Source organism: Cryptomeria japonica, chromosome 10 (genome assembly GCF_030272615.1).
Source record: "Cryptomeria japonica chromosome 10, Sugi_1.0, whole genome shotgun sequence".
Taxonomy (NCBI): domain Eukaryota; kingdom Viridiplantae; phylum Streptophyta; class Pinopsida; order Cupressales; family Cupressaceae; genus Cryptomeria; species Cryptomeria japonica.
The window spans coordinates 411,122,197-411,140,080 of record NC_081414.1 but is presented as its reverse complement, the minus strand read 5'-3'; the positions used below and the strand labels follow the sequence as shown (position 1 = coordinate 411,140,080).

The 17,884-nt window shown below is 39.0% G+C and overlaps 1 protein-coding gene across 4 annotated transcripts in view; it reads right to left on the bottom strand.

Moving 5' to 3' along the window:
* Positions 1-17,884, bottom strand: part of LOC131038536 (uncharacterized) — a 226,548-nt gene that overhangs the window by 188,329 nt on the left and 20,335 nt on the right. For all 4 annotated transcript variants that reach the window (XM_057970993.2, XM_057970992.2, XM_057970994.2 and 1 more), the window contains exon 4: positions 9,372-9,423. In XM_057970993.2, coding sequence (XP_057826976.1) covers positions 9,372-9,423 — 52 coding nt within the window. The remainder of the gene's footprint in view (positions 1-9,371; positions 9,424-17,884) is intronic.

Sequence of the window (17,884 nt, the reverse complement as noted above, 5' to 3'; positions counted from 1 at the left end):
CCTCCGTCAACTCCGCCTTCGCCGTCTGATTCCAACTCCGACGCGAGTTCTTCACTCACAAGTTGTGTCTTCAGGTCAATAATAAATTTTCTCCTGGCTTTTTCCATTGACAACGTGTTCCGCTTCTAGTTGTGATTCACTCTGGCTGCCACCAACCACCCTCTGCCCAGAATGGCGTCGTATCCTTTCTTGGCTAGCGGAATCACTACGAAGTCGAGGACAAATGGTTGTGTCCCGATGGTCACTTGTTGCGCCATGAGCGTTCCAAGGGGTTTGATACCATGTTGATCCGCTCCCAGTAAGTTAAAGGTTGATGGCCATAGTGTTGGTTTGCCAAGCTGCTTCTAGGTTTCCTCCGGAAGCACATTCACCCCAGACCCGCCGTCGACGATAGTGTCAGTCAGAATGGTTCCCAGTATTCCCATTTCTACCACCGCTAGGTGTCGGCCACTGTATAGTGTCAGGACCAATGGGTCTGTAGGTATTCTGCCGGTACCATCCGTATTCCGGGTTGCCTGATTGTGCATGGTTACTTGGACCGTACGTAGGAGTGTAGTACGTAATTGCGGCATCGTTTCCAGGAGGTCCTTCATTTTCACCGGCACTTCAATCTGCAGCATTTGCTTCAGGATATTCTCCTCCGCCTCAGATCGGGAGGTACTTACCGCTTCCTGGGTGCTCCTTTGTGCCAACATTTCCTTCGCCACTTCTGCCTTGGCCTCCAGCACCCGTTGCTTCTCCATGCAAGGGTCCGGATATGTGGCCTTCTTTGCCTGCGACCGTCTGATTGCCAATACCCGTTCCTCCGTCCTGTCGATGTTGAGCAGGTTTACTCCAGACTTTGGGCACGTTCCATCATCGTGGTCTCCAGGCCCACACCATTTGCATAACTTTTGTGGAGTTTCTTCTGAGGTGCATTCTCTAGCAAAGTGGCCCCATTGATTGCAGGCTCGGCACTGGATCATTGGCCGTCCCTTTGCATCATATTGGATTTGGCTCCTATTATTATTATTGGTCCTCCCCCCTCGCAGGTTGTACCGATATCCGCCAGATGATGCATTATTGTTGACGGTTTGCGACGTTCCAGCGGCCGACTGCTCTTGCGTGAAGAGAACTTGTTTGTTCTTGGTTTTCATATTGTAGGGACATTCCTTTGTCAAATTTCCCGCAATCTGGCAAATGTCGCAGAAAGCCTTCTTGGGACAGGACCCCTTGGTGTGTCCGTCACTCCTACAGTCGGTACACCACACTTCATTTTCTTCCGTCTTACTTGTACTCCCTTTCATGGCTTTGAATTCTTTCAGCATTCATTCCATGTCCTTTTGGAGCGCGTGTACCTTTTTACTCGATTCGCCACCGCTACTGCTCTCCCTGTCAGAATCTTCATCATCGTCAGATGAATATTTATTACTTTTCTTCTTCCTTGATGTTTTGTATTCGCTTTCTAGATCCATCACCCTGTTATAGGCATCGTCATATGACGTCGGGGGTACAATCTTCATTTTTTTCCTTAGGGAGGATTTCAATCCTTCCACGAACCATCATTTTTTCAAGCCCTCAGCCGGTTGGCTTTCCATTTTACCCAACAATTCCTTCAATCTCCTACTGTATGCCCGTATTGTCTCCTTGGTACCTTGTTTGGTACTGTATATCTCTGTTACAATTTCGTTGTCATCACTGAGCAACCGAAACTCCTCCGCGAATTCCTTCTGTAGGTTGGCCCACGTGGCCACTTTTTGCTTATCTACATCGGAGTACCAATTGATGGCAACTCCACATAACGTGGCTGGGAACTGCTGTACCCAGTCATTCTGGTCTGTCACTCCGTTAGCAGACCAAATGGTTTCACATGTACGGCAGTGCCGTAAGGGGTCTTCCTTGCCGTCCCCTGTGAACTTTGGCAATTTTTGTTTACTCGCCATCCCTGGTCGTCTTCCTGGGGGCGGTTGTGTTTGTGTCTGTGGCCCTGCACTGCTTCCTTTGATGGCGTTGGTGGTGTGTCCTGGAGGTACGGTGTTTTGCCTGTCGTGTGTGGCACCTACACCCGTACTGTCGCCCTCCCCTTCGCTCTGACACGCGCCTACTCCTGCTTCCCGTTGGTGATCTTCACTCCGTGGCGTAAGCGATAAGTTCCTAAATTGATCCCGAGTCTCCTCGATTAGATTTCGCCGTAACCTTGTTTCTTCTAGAAATTCTTCGTGGCTTCGCGTCCTACGATGATCTGGCGACGCGTAGAAATTTCCGTCGGCCTTTGCACCTTCCGTGACACCTCCTTGGTTCCCCTCGGGCCCCCCTTCGGCAAGTCGTCCTTCGACAAGTTGCCTCAGCCTCCGTCTACGTTCTACTTGCTGCTCCAGAATCAAAGCCCTCTGCGCGGCCTCCCACTCGTTCGTTTCTCGTTTTTTATTTCTATCTTTATTCAATAGGTTTGGCATTAATTGTCGCACATTTCCATAACTCTCAATTCATAAATCAAAACATGTCTTTATTAATTCATCTGCTCAAGTACAACTCGTGTCAATGACACTTTTATTTGAAAATAAGAAGTTCACAGTTCAATTCCCTCCTGGCCTGGCGCCATCTCGTTCCGTTTCCCGTCAGTTGTTCTCTTCGTAGCGTTGCAAGATTTGTTGTCGTCGCTCTTCCTGGGCAATCTCCTCCAGGTGGGCCTGCTGTGCCAGCGATGCCTGTGCAAGCAGCCGGGGGAGGTGGTTCATTAACCGGTTTACTGCCGGGCTAACCTCCAGCGCTGTCCACACGGCACTTGGTGGGATTTCTGCCTCCGCCGCCTCTCGTCGGACGTAGGTCTGAATGGCTACCTGGAGCAAAATTGAAAATTCTCGCGTTGTCGTGTCTTCTCCTGTGTAAAGTTTTGTCCGCGCGTCGTCGGCCTCTGGGTTTATTTCACCAACAGGTAGGCCCATTGTGTCTGTGCACCATTCGTGTCTTCCGTTCCCAAGTACGTCTAGGCAACGGCGCCAAATGTTTGCCCTCTCGGGTGAATAACTTAAGGCATAAAGAACATAATGCAGAATAATGTCGTAAATATCAGACAAAGTATATCAGATGTTCTATTCCTAATAAGTGTATTTTACAAGTTACATTCCGAAGTATAAAAGAGTACCGAGGGGGTGCGAGTGCCAACCGTCGCACCACAACTTCCACCCCTCGGTTGCCAACTAACCAAAACAATTACACATAATTAACTAATGTTATTCCCGTGTACAATAATGCTGCCAACAAAGAGATGATCAACATGATAAGTATCACCTGGCTTTATAGACACATAATCATCTTTCGTAGCCAAGGTGAATGAGATCTTGCGAAAGCTTAAATGGATGAGATCTACTTTGTACTCACCAACATGAGAGTCAATAAAATCCAAAGAACCCCAATCGTCACCCAAACATGCATTCACTTTTGATAGAGAAGGTGATTTAGTCGAAGAAGGTTTTACGAGTGTAGACTCCGGCATTTTCACCTTAGGAGAGTATCTAGCTTTGGGGATTTTTCTTTCAAAGAATCCTGCTTCTTAGATGATCTCTCCTTTTTAACAACTTCCTTAGTGACTTCTTCCTTCTAGCGCTCTTCCTTTTTAGGGGATGAGACAAAAGCAGAAGTTACGATCGAAGAACACAAAGTGAGTAAATAATTTTGAAATGAAGGTGCAACAAAAGCCTGACCGACTGCGGCTATGTGACATAACCACATAGCCTCAAGATTAGCCTTAACCGTGACAACCTGATTATTAGCCACAAACTTCAAGGATCCATGAAGTGTAGATGAAACAGCTCCCAAAGCATGTAGCCATGGTCTGCCTAAAAGAAGATTGTATGATAAAGGGCCTGGCATAACGTGCACAAGAGTTGGAATAGTGACCGGTCCAACCTTCAAGGACAGTATGACAGTCCCCATAGCAGTCTTACCACTGTTATCGAAACCTCGAATGAACAAGGAGGAGGCTGCCAAAGAATTTCGGTCCACCTTGATCTTTGGTAAGAAGTCTAAACCACAAAAGTTCAGTGTCGAACCTGTATCAACAAGCGTTCGTCTAATACCAACGCCATTCACATGAACAATGATCATCAACGGATCCACTAAATTCCTCACTTCGGGAGGTGGGAGTTCATGCGGATAAAAGGTAATATTTGGCGAATCCGTACGAATATGATCCATCAATGCATTTACATCAGCCGGTCTCGCAGAGGAAGGTAGCGAAATATTTTGCAAAGCTACCTGTAGCATACCTTGGTACATCGGGGCGGTTTGAAGCAAATCCTAAAGTGAGATCTTAGTCGGAGAAACCTTAAGTTGCTCGATAAGATCATAATCACTTGGTCGCTTGTCCGCCAGCAAAGGTGCCTTAGGAAGGACAGGTTGGGAAGGAGGTAGAGAAGTTCGAGGTTGTTCAGGAACTTGTTTGTTCTTCCGAGTGTTATACGTGTGAGCAATAGTATTATAAGATGGTTGCTTGGATTGCATTAATCAAGTGTATAAATCATAAACTTCTCCTTTGAAAGGCTTTCCATTAATGGTCTTGACTTTCTTAGGAGGACTTGCCCCTATCACATGGATGTAAGGTCTCTTGCGCCTTTTTGGGGCCGCGGAGACAACAATGACATTCACAGACCCTTCATTTTTGCATGAGGATGTCGTGGAGGATGACTCACCCTTTACATCTCTTTTAGGAGAAGGTGCTTCAAGGAAGTCATCCAAGACTTCATCCAGCATATCAAAATCATCCTTCAAGAACGCCTTATCAAAGGCATCGAACTCTAAGAGGAAAAGATCCGACATTAAGCATTCACGTCGGGTTCACCAAAATGTAAGGGAGGAGATTTGCCCCCTTCCAAGATGATGAATCTCAGAAGGCAAATCAGTCTGCCGCTACCTCTTCGAACTGGCACTAAGATGAGCCAGGGGATAATAACTAAACTAACTAAAACACAGAATTACAATGCAGGAATAATAAATGTACAAAAACTGAGTTTACAGAATAGTGTAATACCAAAAGCAGATTATACCTTCTAGTTGGGGAGCTCTCAGGTTTCAGACGCCAACATGGGGCGCGAACACCAATGCGGCGCGTTGTTGTCCGTACGGCCCACTAACAGAGGGATCAAAATCTAGTTCATTGCAGAGCGTCCTACACGTGGAATCTATTCGTCACTTGCACACACTGAGATGGGGAAAATTGTTGGGGTTGTATAGGGGCCTGCCTCAGTCAAACCCCTGTTTAGGTGTTTCCACCGCCACGGACAGCTAGATAGATAAATTGGAAAGAGATAAATAAACTGATAACTTGGTAAATTGGAAATAGATGCTAATAGAAACTATGCTTCACCTAATGAAAGCAAATCCCTATTGCATGCATTAAATATTGGAAATATTGGAAATAATGAATGCACCTACATAATAGATACAATCAATAATGCAAAGGACTCATTGCATGTAATAAAAATAGATAAAAGAGAAGACGAGGCGTAAAGCCAAACCCCTCTTTGTTGAAGATGCGAGCGTGACGAAGCCCACAATAGTATTTGTTGGTAAGAGTCACCACAAAATAGTTGCAGCTTGATGTTAGTAGAGTGTGTATCCAAGAGCATGAAGAGAGAAAGAGAGCAATGAGAGTGTGAGAGTGCAACCAAAGTCCAAGAGCCAAGAACCCAAGTGGAAACCCTTCAAAATGAGCTAGGAAGGGTTCTTAAACCCAAAAAGGGCGCAAAGAGCCGTTACAGTGAAATGCGAGCCAAGGGACACGCGTCGGTCAGCATCCAGCTCACTGCCAAATTCAAGATTCTGCCAGCTTTTCGGGACGTTAGCGCGGTGCGCGGACGTCCTCGCGTCGAGCTGACGTCCATCCAAAAGTAGGCCCAAAGGGGTTTTTAAGGCATTCCAAGGCAATTTGTCTTTTGAATCCAAGATGCAAAAATAACATAATTTTGATCATAGATTTGTCATAAATGCACTAGGCATCATGCGTAAGTGTCATAAATGCACCGGGCACAATTTAGGACACTACAGTTATGAATTACAATTATTAATAGAATATTGTTTATTTAAAAAAATTTGAATATCTTAATTGAAGGTTCTTGGTGGAAAGATTGGGGTGGGAACACCCCAAATTTGAAAAGGCTAGCCGTCTGAATTTTGTCTCAACCTTGTAGTGCTTCTAGTTGTGAGCGCAACTAGAGTTTGTTTGATGCCATTCACATGAAGAAGCGTAATAAGTTAACTCAACAACGCCTCAATGATCTTGTTTTTGTGCAATAAACCCTTCGGCTTCACACAAGGAAGGTGCAGGACCAGCTAGATGAACTTATTGATTTGGACGGCATTGATCCCTACAATGATTGGACCATGTAGGATGATGAAGCCTCCTTGTTTTCAGAGGATGAGATTGTTGATTGTGAGAGGCAAGCTATGGAGGATTTAGGTGCAGCAGAAGCAAGGGAGATTGATTGGATAACATTGATATGATGGAGGAGCCACTGCCATCTAATAGCATGGTGCAGCCACTACCATCTACCAGCATGGTGGAGCCACAGGCACAATCTTCTACACCAAGTAGGGAGCCAAAATCGAATGCGAGAACCATACCATCTACCTCCCAATTTTTCACTAGGGTGGGGAAGAGATAGATGTAAAAACTTATAATGTCTAAGTTGCCTAAATATAAAACTTATGATAATGATTTTAAAATACAATCATCATAAATTCATAATAATTATTAGTTATTAAGCTAGCTATTGTATCCAATTTACTAGTCGGCTTTATATGATGATGCCATTTTGTAATCCATATGTATTCAATAATCAAATTTTAATAGAAACACTTCCTCATGGTTTTAGACTCATTTGATACATTTTGTAATTGAATTTTTCGAAAAGAAAAAAAGGGTGTTTTTAAAAATAAATTATAGTATTTTTCAAGTTGCCAAGTCAAAAAATTTGGGCTTGCTGAGTACTCTCCAAGTCCGAGTTTATGATCTATGGTCTAGGTTTTCGTGGATGGAGAAATTTCTGCCAATACTAACCAGCAACATGTAAATGATCCTATTTTACTTAAACTTATGATAAGAAAAAACCACTGTCATGGAATATTCTGCTTAGCATCTGAATACATCTGTGAACCAGCTTTTCAAAAATACTGGTAGATTTGCAGAAAGGTCATGAGATTCATTGGCAACCTCTTCAATGGTGAAATGGTGACCAAAACTGAAGTATGTTTTCAAGAATTCAAGGATATTTTAATTTTCTCTTAATCCAATCTTGGCAGTATTCCTTCCAAGCTTGGTGAAATGCATATTCCACTTAAGGGAGGCACTAAACCTGAGCATCAAAAACTGCATCTTATTCAACATCATTCAAAAGATGAAGTCAAGAAGAAATTTTATAAAATACTTAACACTCTGCAACTTGTCAATGACCCTGATTTCATGAAGCATATAATAAGGAATAATCAATGCCATTTGAAATATCCTGCCCGGCACCTGAATATGCATGAGAACCAGTTTTTGAAAACTCTTCAAGTACATTTGCAGAGAGGTCATGAGATTCATTGACAATCTCTTGGATGGTGAAACAGTGACTAGAGCTAAAATACATTTGCAGGAATTCAAGAATCTTTTTGCTTGCTCTTAAGACAATCTTGGAGGTAATCTTCCAAGCTTCGTGAAATACATATCCACTTAAGGGAGGTACTATACCTGTGCATCAAAGTCTGCATCTTATTCAATATCATTTGAAAGATGAAATCAAGAAGAAATTTTATAACATGATGGTAATGTCCTGCCCAACAGGCTAGTCTTTTGGATGTGGTTCAATAGCAGAATGTTAAGCTTTGCATCTGCATTTATATTTCTATCTTATCATTTTTAAGCCACATGTCCATCATCAATCAGATTGGATTTCCATGATGCATCCCACATGCTTACAACAACCATTATTTATACCTTTTCATGTTTGATTTCCATATTAATTTTAAAATTCCAGTTAAATTGGCAATATGGAACAAGCAATTTGAGGCATTGCATCCCAAATCACTTGAGTGACCAGTTTTGTTGCCAACATTGACTAACTTTACCTACGATGAGATAAATGCTATATAATTTGAGCTTCCTTCTTGCAAACAGGGATGGTTTGAAGAAGGTTGAGATTAGATAAATGTTTGCAGGTAGACCCCTATTGTTTAGAACCTTATTTCACTGGGTTAAAATGTGAAATTGTAGCTAAAGCATAAGCAAAGTTTTGTGGCATAGTGATCAATGAAAATAAATTGCAAGAAAACATAAATAATCATATAACATAATGCAAAAAGCATAGTTGTATAGACGTCTATCAATCAACCACGAGATAACAAGCTGGCATTCAATGACTGGACTTCAGACAAAGGAATAGATATGGAAATGTGCAAGTCTGTTATTGTTTATGTTGCTTTGTTCTGCAATAACAATATATGTGTTTCTACTTTATATTTAGTCTTGTGAAATGTCATAGTTGTAATTTTTATGCAGATTAGGTTAAGTTGTGTAAGACAGATTGAATGCCTCTTTGCAAGAACTTGTAATCCCCTGCCCAACGAACATAGACAAAAAGTGGCAGTGATGAAATATGAAGTTGTAAGAAGAAACGAAAGCTTATAGTCTATTAATGTACAATGCATATTTATAGCAACAAGCGCCAATACAACTGATAATAATTTTTAAGATCCCAAGGATCATTTCTGAAAATCCCCCATGTAAATTAAATTTGCATTAATGTTGACACTGTTTGAGCTGATGCATGTCTTTGAAAACTTGCTATTTAACTTGTCTCTACTCATAATTTATTATTGCATAAAATTTTCTCATAGTAAACAACAAAAAATATTAAATACATACAAAGTTGAAATAGAGATATGCTAATGCAGAAGGAATGCACCAGAAATTATGATTTATATTAATCTCACAAATATACCAAAGGATGCAGACAGCCCTAAATAGGGAGGTGTCATTGGGTGCATCAACCATATCTCACCAAATGTTTAATATTTTTGTGTTATATTTAAATGTCAATTTATAGGTGTCATGCATTGATATAATGACACAATATGACATGAGAATGTGTATCAGAAGCTTCATTTCCTCTAATAAATTCTTCAATTCTTCATACATAATTAAATTGAATATCCAGAGCAAAAAGACAGAAAATGTGCATTGTATTGTGATTCTAATATTCCAGCCAATGTTGTTAGTCTTTCTGTGTCCGGACTTGAAAATAAAAACCAAACTTTACTGAAGCTCAATAAAGAATCTTCTGAGGAAATTTCAATTCATCAATTCTTGGTATTGTAATAATTGTATATACAAATAAAAATAAAGAAATACATACTTGCAGCATTCATTTTAACACGCTCACGTTGCACTTCTAAGTCCAGCATTTGCTGCAAATTGACATGTGGCCAATGAGAAAAAGCATAAGTAAGAGGATAAGAAAATTTGATACTAAGGTTGCAGAATCTTCTTGCAACAACGTTTGAGCACATTGTGTAACAGATAAAATGTTGCACAAAAATATATTGCAAAAGACAGATAAATGGAAACAAAGAAGTGGGTAAATCACATAAAGACGCATAATATATCAACTCCTGATAATTCTAACTGGTTCATGAGTAAAATTGTAGTAAATATCATAGCCCATAAAATTACTAAAAATGATATGAGGACTAAACAGTATAGAGACAACCTCTTTTACTCCATTTTTGTTTATGAGCAGGAAAAGTCGAAAAGAAGATCAGAAGTTTTCCCTTCTGAGAAAGAAGATAAAAGCACAACGAAGAGCATAATACGTACTGAACTTGATTTAAAAAACAGAAGATATCTTGACCCATTATATGTCACTTGAACAGTTTCTGAATTCCTTGTGAGATTTTCCTATAGATAAATATACAGTGGAATCCAGATCTGCATACTAATTAGGAAAAAATCCAACCTTGTTAAAAAAAATTTAAAACAAGTTAAAATGTAAAACTAAAAATAGATGAAAAAAAATTGTTATATTGAAGCTCAACAAGTTAAATACTGCTTTGGTACCATGATAAGTCTTATAAATAGAAGGATCTAACAATTTAAGAAAGTAAAACAAATTAAGAGACTACAAAATTGTCAACTGGGAAACTGTTTGACGGAAGATAATCCCATGTGTATTGAAAGTTATCAAAACTACAATGATCTTACAATTGAAAATCTTAAAGAGGAGAAAGCCAACAAAACATAAAGGAGAGAACAAAAAGAAGAATCAGCCTCAAATGATGAGACTTATTGAACTCCCTTTTAGTGTATGTCAACTTCCTATGTGTGTGTCGAATATGTAGAAGGAGTTCAAAATACAAATATTCTCTTAAAGGGAATGTGTTGTGTCCAAAAAGTTACAAATTCTTCTATTCCGTATGGAATACGTCTCATGTGTGTACGTATAGGAAACACCAACGAAATGTGGAATTAAATAAAAAGTATTTACACAACAAATAAAAGGATACTTGAGCCTAACCTTTACCCCAATAAAGGTATTCCTGAACACATTGTGCCTCCATTTTCACTATCACATACACACTAGAATAGAAGTCAAGATAATTGTGATTATATTTGGAAATATGGCAAAGCTACACTGGATATACATATACTTCTTTTGCTTGCAGAGCACTAGACAATCAGACTGAAAGATTACTCAAACAACAAATAGGAGGAAAACAAAGTGTGGGTGGGAAGAAAATTGTATGATGTTGAGGCTGGCTGACATCCACTAAAGTGAACCTAAGATAGTCCCAATGGATTGGGTACCTAATCACCTTGAATGTTCAACTTGTGGGAAATCAATCATCTTCAAACCATCTATTGTACCCTATGAAGGATCATATGTCAAAGGACTTAAATCTAAACCCCAACCAAGTGGGCATCAAAAATATCCATTGATAAAATGAAGATGTTACATTGACCAATGTTTTTACTATTAGGAATAAAAGGTTTTGGATGGTTGATTTCATGCTTCATGTGTTTACGAAGTTTGTCTAGATGGTTTTAGATGGTTGATTCAGCATGTGCTAGGATGTGAAGAGGTTTGTCATCTGCCACCTTGGGAACAAGAAGTAAGAGATGACTTCAATATAGTGTGACAAGACTTGGACTCGGCAAGCTGAACTCGATGCAGACTTGGCAAAGGCTCAGCAAATTGAAGAACCCAAGATATTAAGAGCTTTATAAGAATTCAAAACTTGTTTCATGCACCCTTTAATAAATAAACCTTAAAGACACAATAACCTCATCAAATAGGGACACTTTGATCACATACACACATATACATCTATCACATAAGTACAAACATGAATTTTAGCTGAAGGAAATAGCACATTTAGATATATAAATATTGCCAAATGTCTATAAAACTCATGGAATATGAAATCCATGGCATAAAAAGTTCCAAACAAATATCAAAATAAAAGTTTGAAGTCTATGTCTATAAGCCTGCATCACTCGACCCTCCTGCATGGGTATCTAAGATAGGTCCTGGATGATGATGCAGCCATGATATTTGCCTATGTCTCAATGACATGCACACCAACATCCAAGGTGTTTGCTCATGCTCTATTGTCCTTTACCATGGCTAATGGTTTTGCTTCTCTATCTACCTGGTGATCGACCTCCTATAGTATGATGAGTGATAAGTCACTGCCTTTGATTTGTTTGTGGCAAAGGCGAAGATTGTAATTAATAAAAACTAGATCATTGAAAGATCTCCAACACAATCTTTACCATATCTGATCCAAACTCTGATGTTTTTTGCAATTGTTTGTTTGCTGATAAAGTCTTTGGCCAGCATATCATGAAAAGGCTTTTGACTGATTTTCTTGTTATTGTTTGGTTTTTGAGTGTTTTTGAATGATTTTTGAATGCTAAATGAAACAAACTGTTGATACCAAATAGAATCATGCATAACACACAAAGAAGAACAAATAAGATGACTTTCTTTCACTTAAATGGCCGATGCACATACCATTAGCTAAGCATATAGGTCTGATACAAATTTCCAGCTGATTGAATATGAAGATTAGCTCCAATATTAGCTAAAAACCCCAAATACAACCTAGGGTTTGATGAACTTATTTCCAAGATGGAACGTCTGGCCGAGACAATACTGGAAATGAGTTGTAGTGATCTCTAGAAGGTCTTGTTGTGCCTTGCACACACTCCCCATTGTCGACGGGGTTCTCCTTTCTTTGTTTTTCCATCTCGTCCTTGCTGAGGTCCTAAGTAGGAAGTTTGGGGTAAATTCGCAGAGAGATGATGCAGCAGCTAAGAGTTTGAGTGTTGAGAAAATGATCCAGCCTGAGTTCTAGATACTGGAGTAATTGCATCTTGAAAATGAGAAGCAAAATGTTGCAATTAAATCAGATCGCCAAGCGAACAAGAGGGTCTTGAACTGATAAGAAAATTGGTTACTTGAATAAGAAAGGAGGCTGAAGTGAAGTCCCGAAATGTTGTCAAGTCAACATTGCTCGTCAACGAGTTTAAAGCCTAAAAGCAAGAATTGCCTAAGGCAAATCAAAATACACCTTTTGACCGAATTGCAAAGGACTGAAGTGAGAGCCCAAAATTGGAAAATTGACTTCATAGGCCGAGTTGAGAAATGAAGTTTGCGAACAGGCCCCGTACACCGAAAACGTTCAAGTTCATAAACGTCGGCCCAGGAGGTCAAAATGGGAAAAAGCTCACAAAACCGGCTTGTAAGCCGAAATTGAGAAAAGAAAACTAAAAGCTCGCATTTCCTTGCTTTAGGCCAAAAAACTCTTTAGAATCAAAAGAAGATTTAAACCAAAGGCCTCTAAATCGCACATTTCGCCTTCATAGGCCGAAAATGGTGAAAGACTAAAGTTGCACATTTCAATTCATTGAGCCGGAAGAGAAAAGTTCAACTCGCGCAAAAGGTCTATTCAAGCCGAAAAAGAACTTAAAACTTCACAAAGGCTTGCAAAGTCGGTGTTTAGGCCGAAAAGGTGGAAAGGTGGAGAAAACAAAAGTTAAAAGTTGTGAGAAATCTCTCGTTTAGAAGACAAAGGGCGAAAATCTCAATCTAGCCATCTTCCTTATTTGCCCAAAAAGGTGAAATGAGGAGTAAATTCAAAATGTCTCTCTAAGCCGAAAACTACAAAAGTTCAAATCGCACAATATCATCCTTTTAGCCCAAATGAGGCTCACGAAATATCCTTTTGGCCTAAAAAATTTAAAGTTCGCCAAATCACACATTTCGGTTTTATAACCCGAAATTCATATAAAAGGGACTTTATTTTGATAAAGTCAAAAATCGCGCAACTCAGGCCTAGAGGCCGAAAAGTAACATAAACTTAGCCCTTGACCAAAGTCGCACAACAAGACAAAAATGCCGAAAAGGTTAATGAAGAGTAAATCGAGCAATCAATTTGAGACCTTGCAAAAATGACCAAGTCACCTGAAAATTGTGAAAAGGTAAGCGTTTAGGCCAAAATTGATAAAGTTAAAGATCATGCAATATCAGTTTATAACCTGAAATTGGCTAGTAGAGTTCGAAATTGCGTCAGGAGGTCTCAAAGGATGAAAAGTAGAAAACGTCTAGAGCTTACAAAATCCACTCATTACCCGAAAATGGAGCAAAGTTGAAAATAGCGCAAACAAGCCAAAATTGCCGAAAAGGTGAAGGAGTTCAAGTTCGCAGAATGTCCTTCAAAGACGAAATCATCCAAGGAGTTAAAAATCTCTCAAATCTCTTCATTGGGTCGAAAAACACACAAGTTCACCATTTGCATCCCTAACTTCAAATCGCGTGTTGAGCCTTTTAGATCCGAAATTCACCTAAACGCATTTTGGCCATAAAGGCCGAAATACACAAAGCCTTGCAAAAACGGCTTCCAGACAGAAATTGGCTTAAAAAAATCGCCATTTTTTGAAACTGTCGAGTTAATTATTGCACTTCTTGCATGTGATTCTTGAGAGCTTAATCAAATTTGTTTTGCAGACTTTGTGCTGCAAATATTGGAGGTTAATATAGATTAAAGTTCAGTTCTTATCAAGGGAGGCTGTAAAATTTTGTGTCTACACTTGTTCTTGAAAGAAATTAGAGTAGAAATTGATTTGTGTTAAGAAACAGCTGTGAGACTTTGAGTTCACACTAATTCTTGTTGTTTTGTGTCAAAAGTGGCAATATACTTCAAGCTTTGTGTTGTCGTACCTTGCACTTGTTCTTAATATCATAAAAGGGTAGATAAGATTTCAGATATTCAAAACTGTGTTTGATATCGTTTTCCCGTCCCAGAGGAAGTCATGGAAGTCTTTGTGCTTTCAGAAAACTTCATTTCCTCTCTCATTTTACTTTATAAGTGTTGTTGTTATTCATTTAAAATTGCTATTACTTTTCTATGAAGAGAAAAGAATATAGTTTTTCTTGAAAGAAGAAGAAAGACTGTTGTGTCACCCATATTAGATTAGTTTAGTTTTTAGATAGGGGTAGCCTTCCCTAAATTAGGAGAGTTTTATACTCACACACTGTGGTTGACACCATAATTTTGTACATTTCCCAGGTGTACAAAATTTTCACCCAACATGAACCTCCATCAATACCAGGGTCCCAATAAACTTGTAAAGTGCTTCATCACATATCCTGATACAACTGAACCCGGTATCTTGGTCAAGTTCTTTCACAATATGAAGCAACCCGCTAAGATGCAAACCATCCTTTGTTAAAATCCCTGGATTCCATGGCCATATTGGAGAACTATCACACTCATCTTCTGATAACTTTTGGCAAGAATCTGGCTCCTGTCCTTGTGTATTAGCAGAGTTGCGGTAGCCAAGAAGTGATTTCTCTTTGTGTTTCTTAGTCCCACTATGTTTTCCCTGCTCCATTCTGATATAATTATAAGCTGAAATTTTACCAGCATATGAAAACCTGTCATATATGAGTGCTCTTGAATTCCTTGTGATCTCATCATAAAGCATATTCAACATGGAACGGAAAATAGTTTTCAACGCATCTCCAAACACATTCACACATTTCCTTACAATTGCCACCAGTAGTAAATCTAAAAATCTGATTTTTACTCTTCTCATCAAAACCCTTGTTGTCATAGATTGATAAGTTTTGATCAACATCTAATACCCAGGTGCTATAAAGACCATTGTGTGCACCCATACAATCAACTGCTACCAATACCACAAAATCTAAAAATTTCATGATTAGCATCAAAGGGAAACCTTTAAACATGGAAATGTGAGATGGAGACCAAAGAATCATTTCTGAACTCTCACTCCCAATTAGTTGTATACTACTGGAATGTGGTTCACGTGACAAGTTTGGGACATGAAATATTCTTCTATTGGTTAGTGAGGGAAGGAGTTCATTTGCTAACCAACTAGAAGAAGTGTTACCCCATGAAATTTCAAATTGCATCATCTTCCTCTTAAACTTCACAGTCAGCTCCTTATTACCATAACTCCCATGTTCATTTAAAGTTCTTGGTTTATCCATACAAACAAGAACTTTGTATACCTCATGCTCCCTCTTTATGCTAATCTTCAAATAACAGGAAAAAGTCATACCTTCTGGGAACGTTGAAACAATGAGGATATCTCCAAGCTTAGACTTGAAATCTTGACTATTAACAAGGTAATTTTCCAAACCTATGTTGGCTTGAAAGTTCATATCAGAATTCTTATGACAAGCAAGAGCATAAGGAATATTGTTCACTGACACCAAATCAACATTTGCTTCAAATCCTCCCATGGAGTCTTCATAGTGTTCGATCAATTATGTTGGTTGCTCATCACTAGCATCAAAAAGAACTCTATCATCCAACACGAAGAGTGGATTATCAAGTATCCAATCAGCACTCATCTCAAAGAGTGGTATATCAATCAGTTGAAGATCAACAACATGCCTATGCTCCACCCAATGAACTTGCTGATCCTGGCTCTTAATTCCAAATTTTAAAGGACAATGTGCAAGGTCATACTCCTCCTGAATGTAGTCAAGGTCTTCTCTTGAGCTGGATCTTCCAATAGAGATTTTCAATGATCTTGTGAGTGTTTTCAAAACGCACTAAGGCTGCAACTATCTTTTCCTCATTGACCTTCAATTGTTTCTCCAATTTATGTGGGTTAACAAGCTCAGCATTAAATTCATATGATGAAGTAGTTGATTTATCTTGGGGAACTTCACTCTCATAGCAAACTTCTTCTATGATATCTTCCTTGCACTCTTGCTCAAGGCAGCATTGGATTCAAACATAGAATTACCCTCAAACCTTTCATGCGGAGAGAGAGAAGCAGCAATAATATGACTCATGGAATCATCAAAAGAAGCCATTTCCTTTCCGAAATTGTGAAGCATAATCTCCAAATTGCCCACAAAGAGGCTCATGCAACCATTACCTGAAGCAATAGCTGATTTGTTATGTTTGGACCAATCCTCTTCATCGCTGGACATTACTTCCTTGGCTACAAAATCTTTAGATAGAATGTTCTTTTCTTCGCTAGTAGTTGGAGAGTCAACTTCACCCTTGAAATCAGCTTCCCTGTTCAATTGATCATTCAAAAGCAAATTTGTGTTGGACTCCTCATTCACCTCAACTTCTTCTGTGCTGGTAGAAATACAAGGAGAATTAATTTCAACCATGATTTCCTCTTTCCAAACCTCCTAGAAGAATGGCATAGAAATACTAGTAGCACTTGGACAATCTTCCTTACGCATTTCCACCTTTCCATCTGCACATTGGTGTTTAGGCTCCCATGGCCCTTTACAACAAAAGCAAAGACTCTGTCTTCTTAGATCATTCTTGCTGCATTCATAGTTTCCTATATTGGAAGATTGCTTTTCTTGGGTTTCTGGTTTTTTTCCAAAGAGAGACCTAAACCATCCCAGATGCTCACGTAAGTACTTTAAGTGATCCAAGCACTCGTTATAACTTTGTTGCACATGTTTGTACTCCTCATTTTGTCTTTCGCATCTATGCTTCAATTCAATCAATTCTTCTTCAAAAGTCCTCATCCTCCTAAAATGAAAATACCGAACAACCTGCTGCATTGATAAAAAAATAAGTTTTGAAAAGTATCTTCAGATGTTAACCCTCAAACTGGCAGGATACACCAGCTAATAGTCCACAAATAGTCCACAAATGAGGAAATAAGGCTCCGCTAATATTCATTCAGGCCCACCAATTTTATTCCCTCAGCATAATTTTCTTTAAACTAAAGGTAGATAGTAAATGTTCAACAATTCTTTCATATCGAACTCTTATTCTGTAGATCTTTAATATTAATCAAAGCCATAATTTTATATTAATGTTCACCAAAAATAATAGTCACAAATTTTGAAATATATGAATTGGTTCTTGTGTGTATTTATATATCTACAGCAAAGGCAAATATTATTCTGAATATATAGCCTTAATTTCCAAATGAAAAAAACTAAAAGACACAAAATAACTCATCTGCAAATTTAATTTCACAAAAATGTTTCACAATTTCGGTTCAACTGTGAACTCTATCGTGAATCCACCCAAGAAATGAATTGGGTTTCCGTCCAATCCACCGAGAAATCCTGAAGTTTTTCGTCCTCAGGTTTCAAAACTGAAAGCTAGAAGCTCCCAAATTCTCCAAGAAAAAATAATAAACCAAGCATATCTGAATAAACCTCTCACTGTCCTTTTTAAGCCCATTGCAGTGACTCTTCCCTATCCTTTTGTCTGCCTCTTCATATTCCTTTCTTGTCTCTTTATTTCCCCTTTTTAATTTAAATTGAAATTAGGTAAATAATATTAAAATGACTTTATTCTAAAGTCACTTTAATACTTCATTCAATAATTAAATTAAGTTGTCATT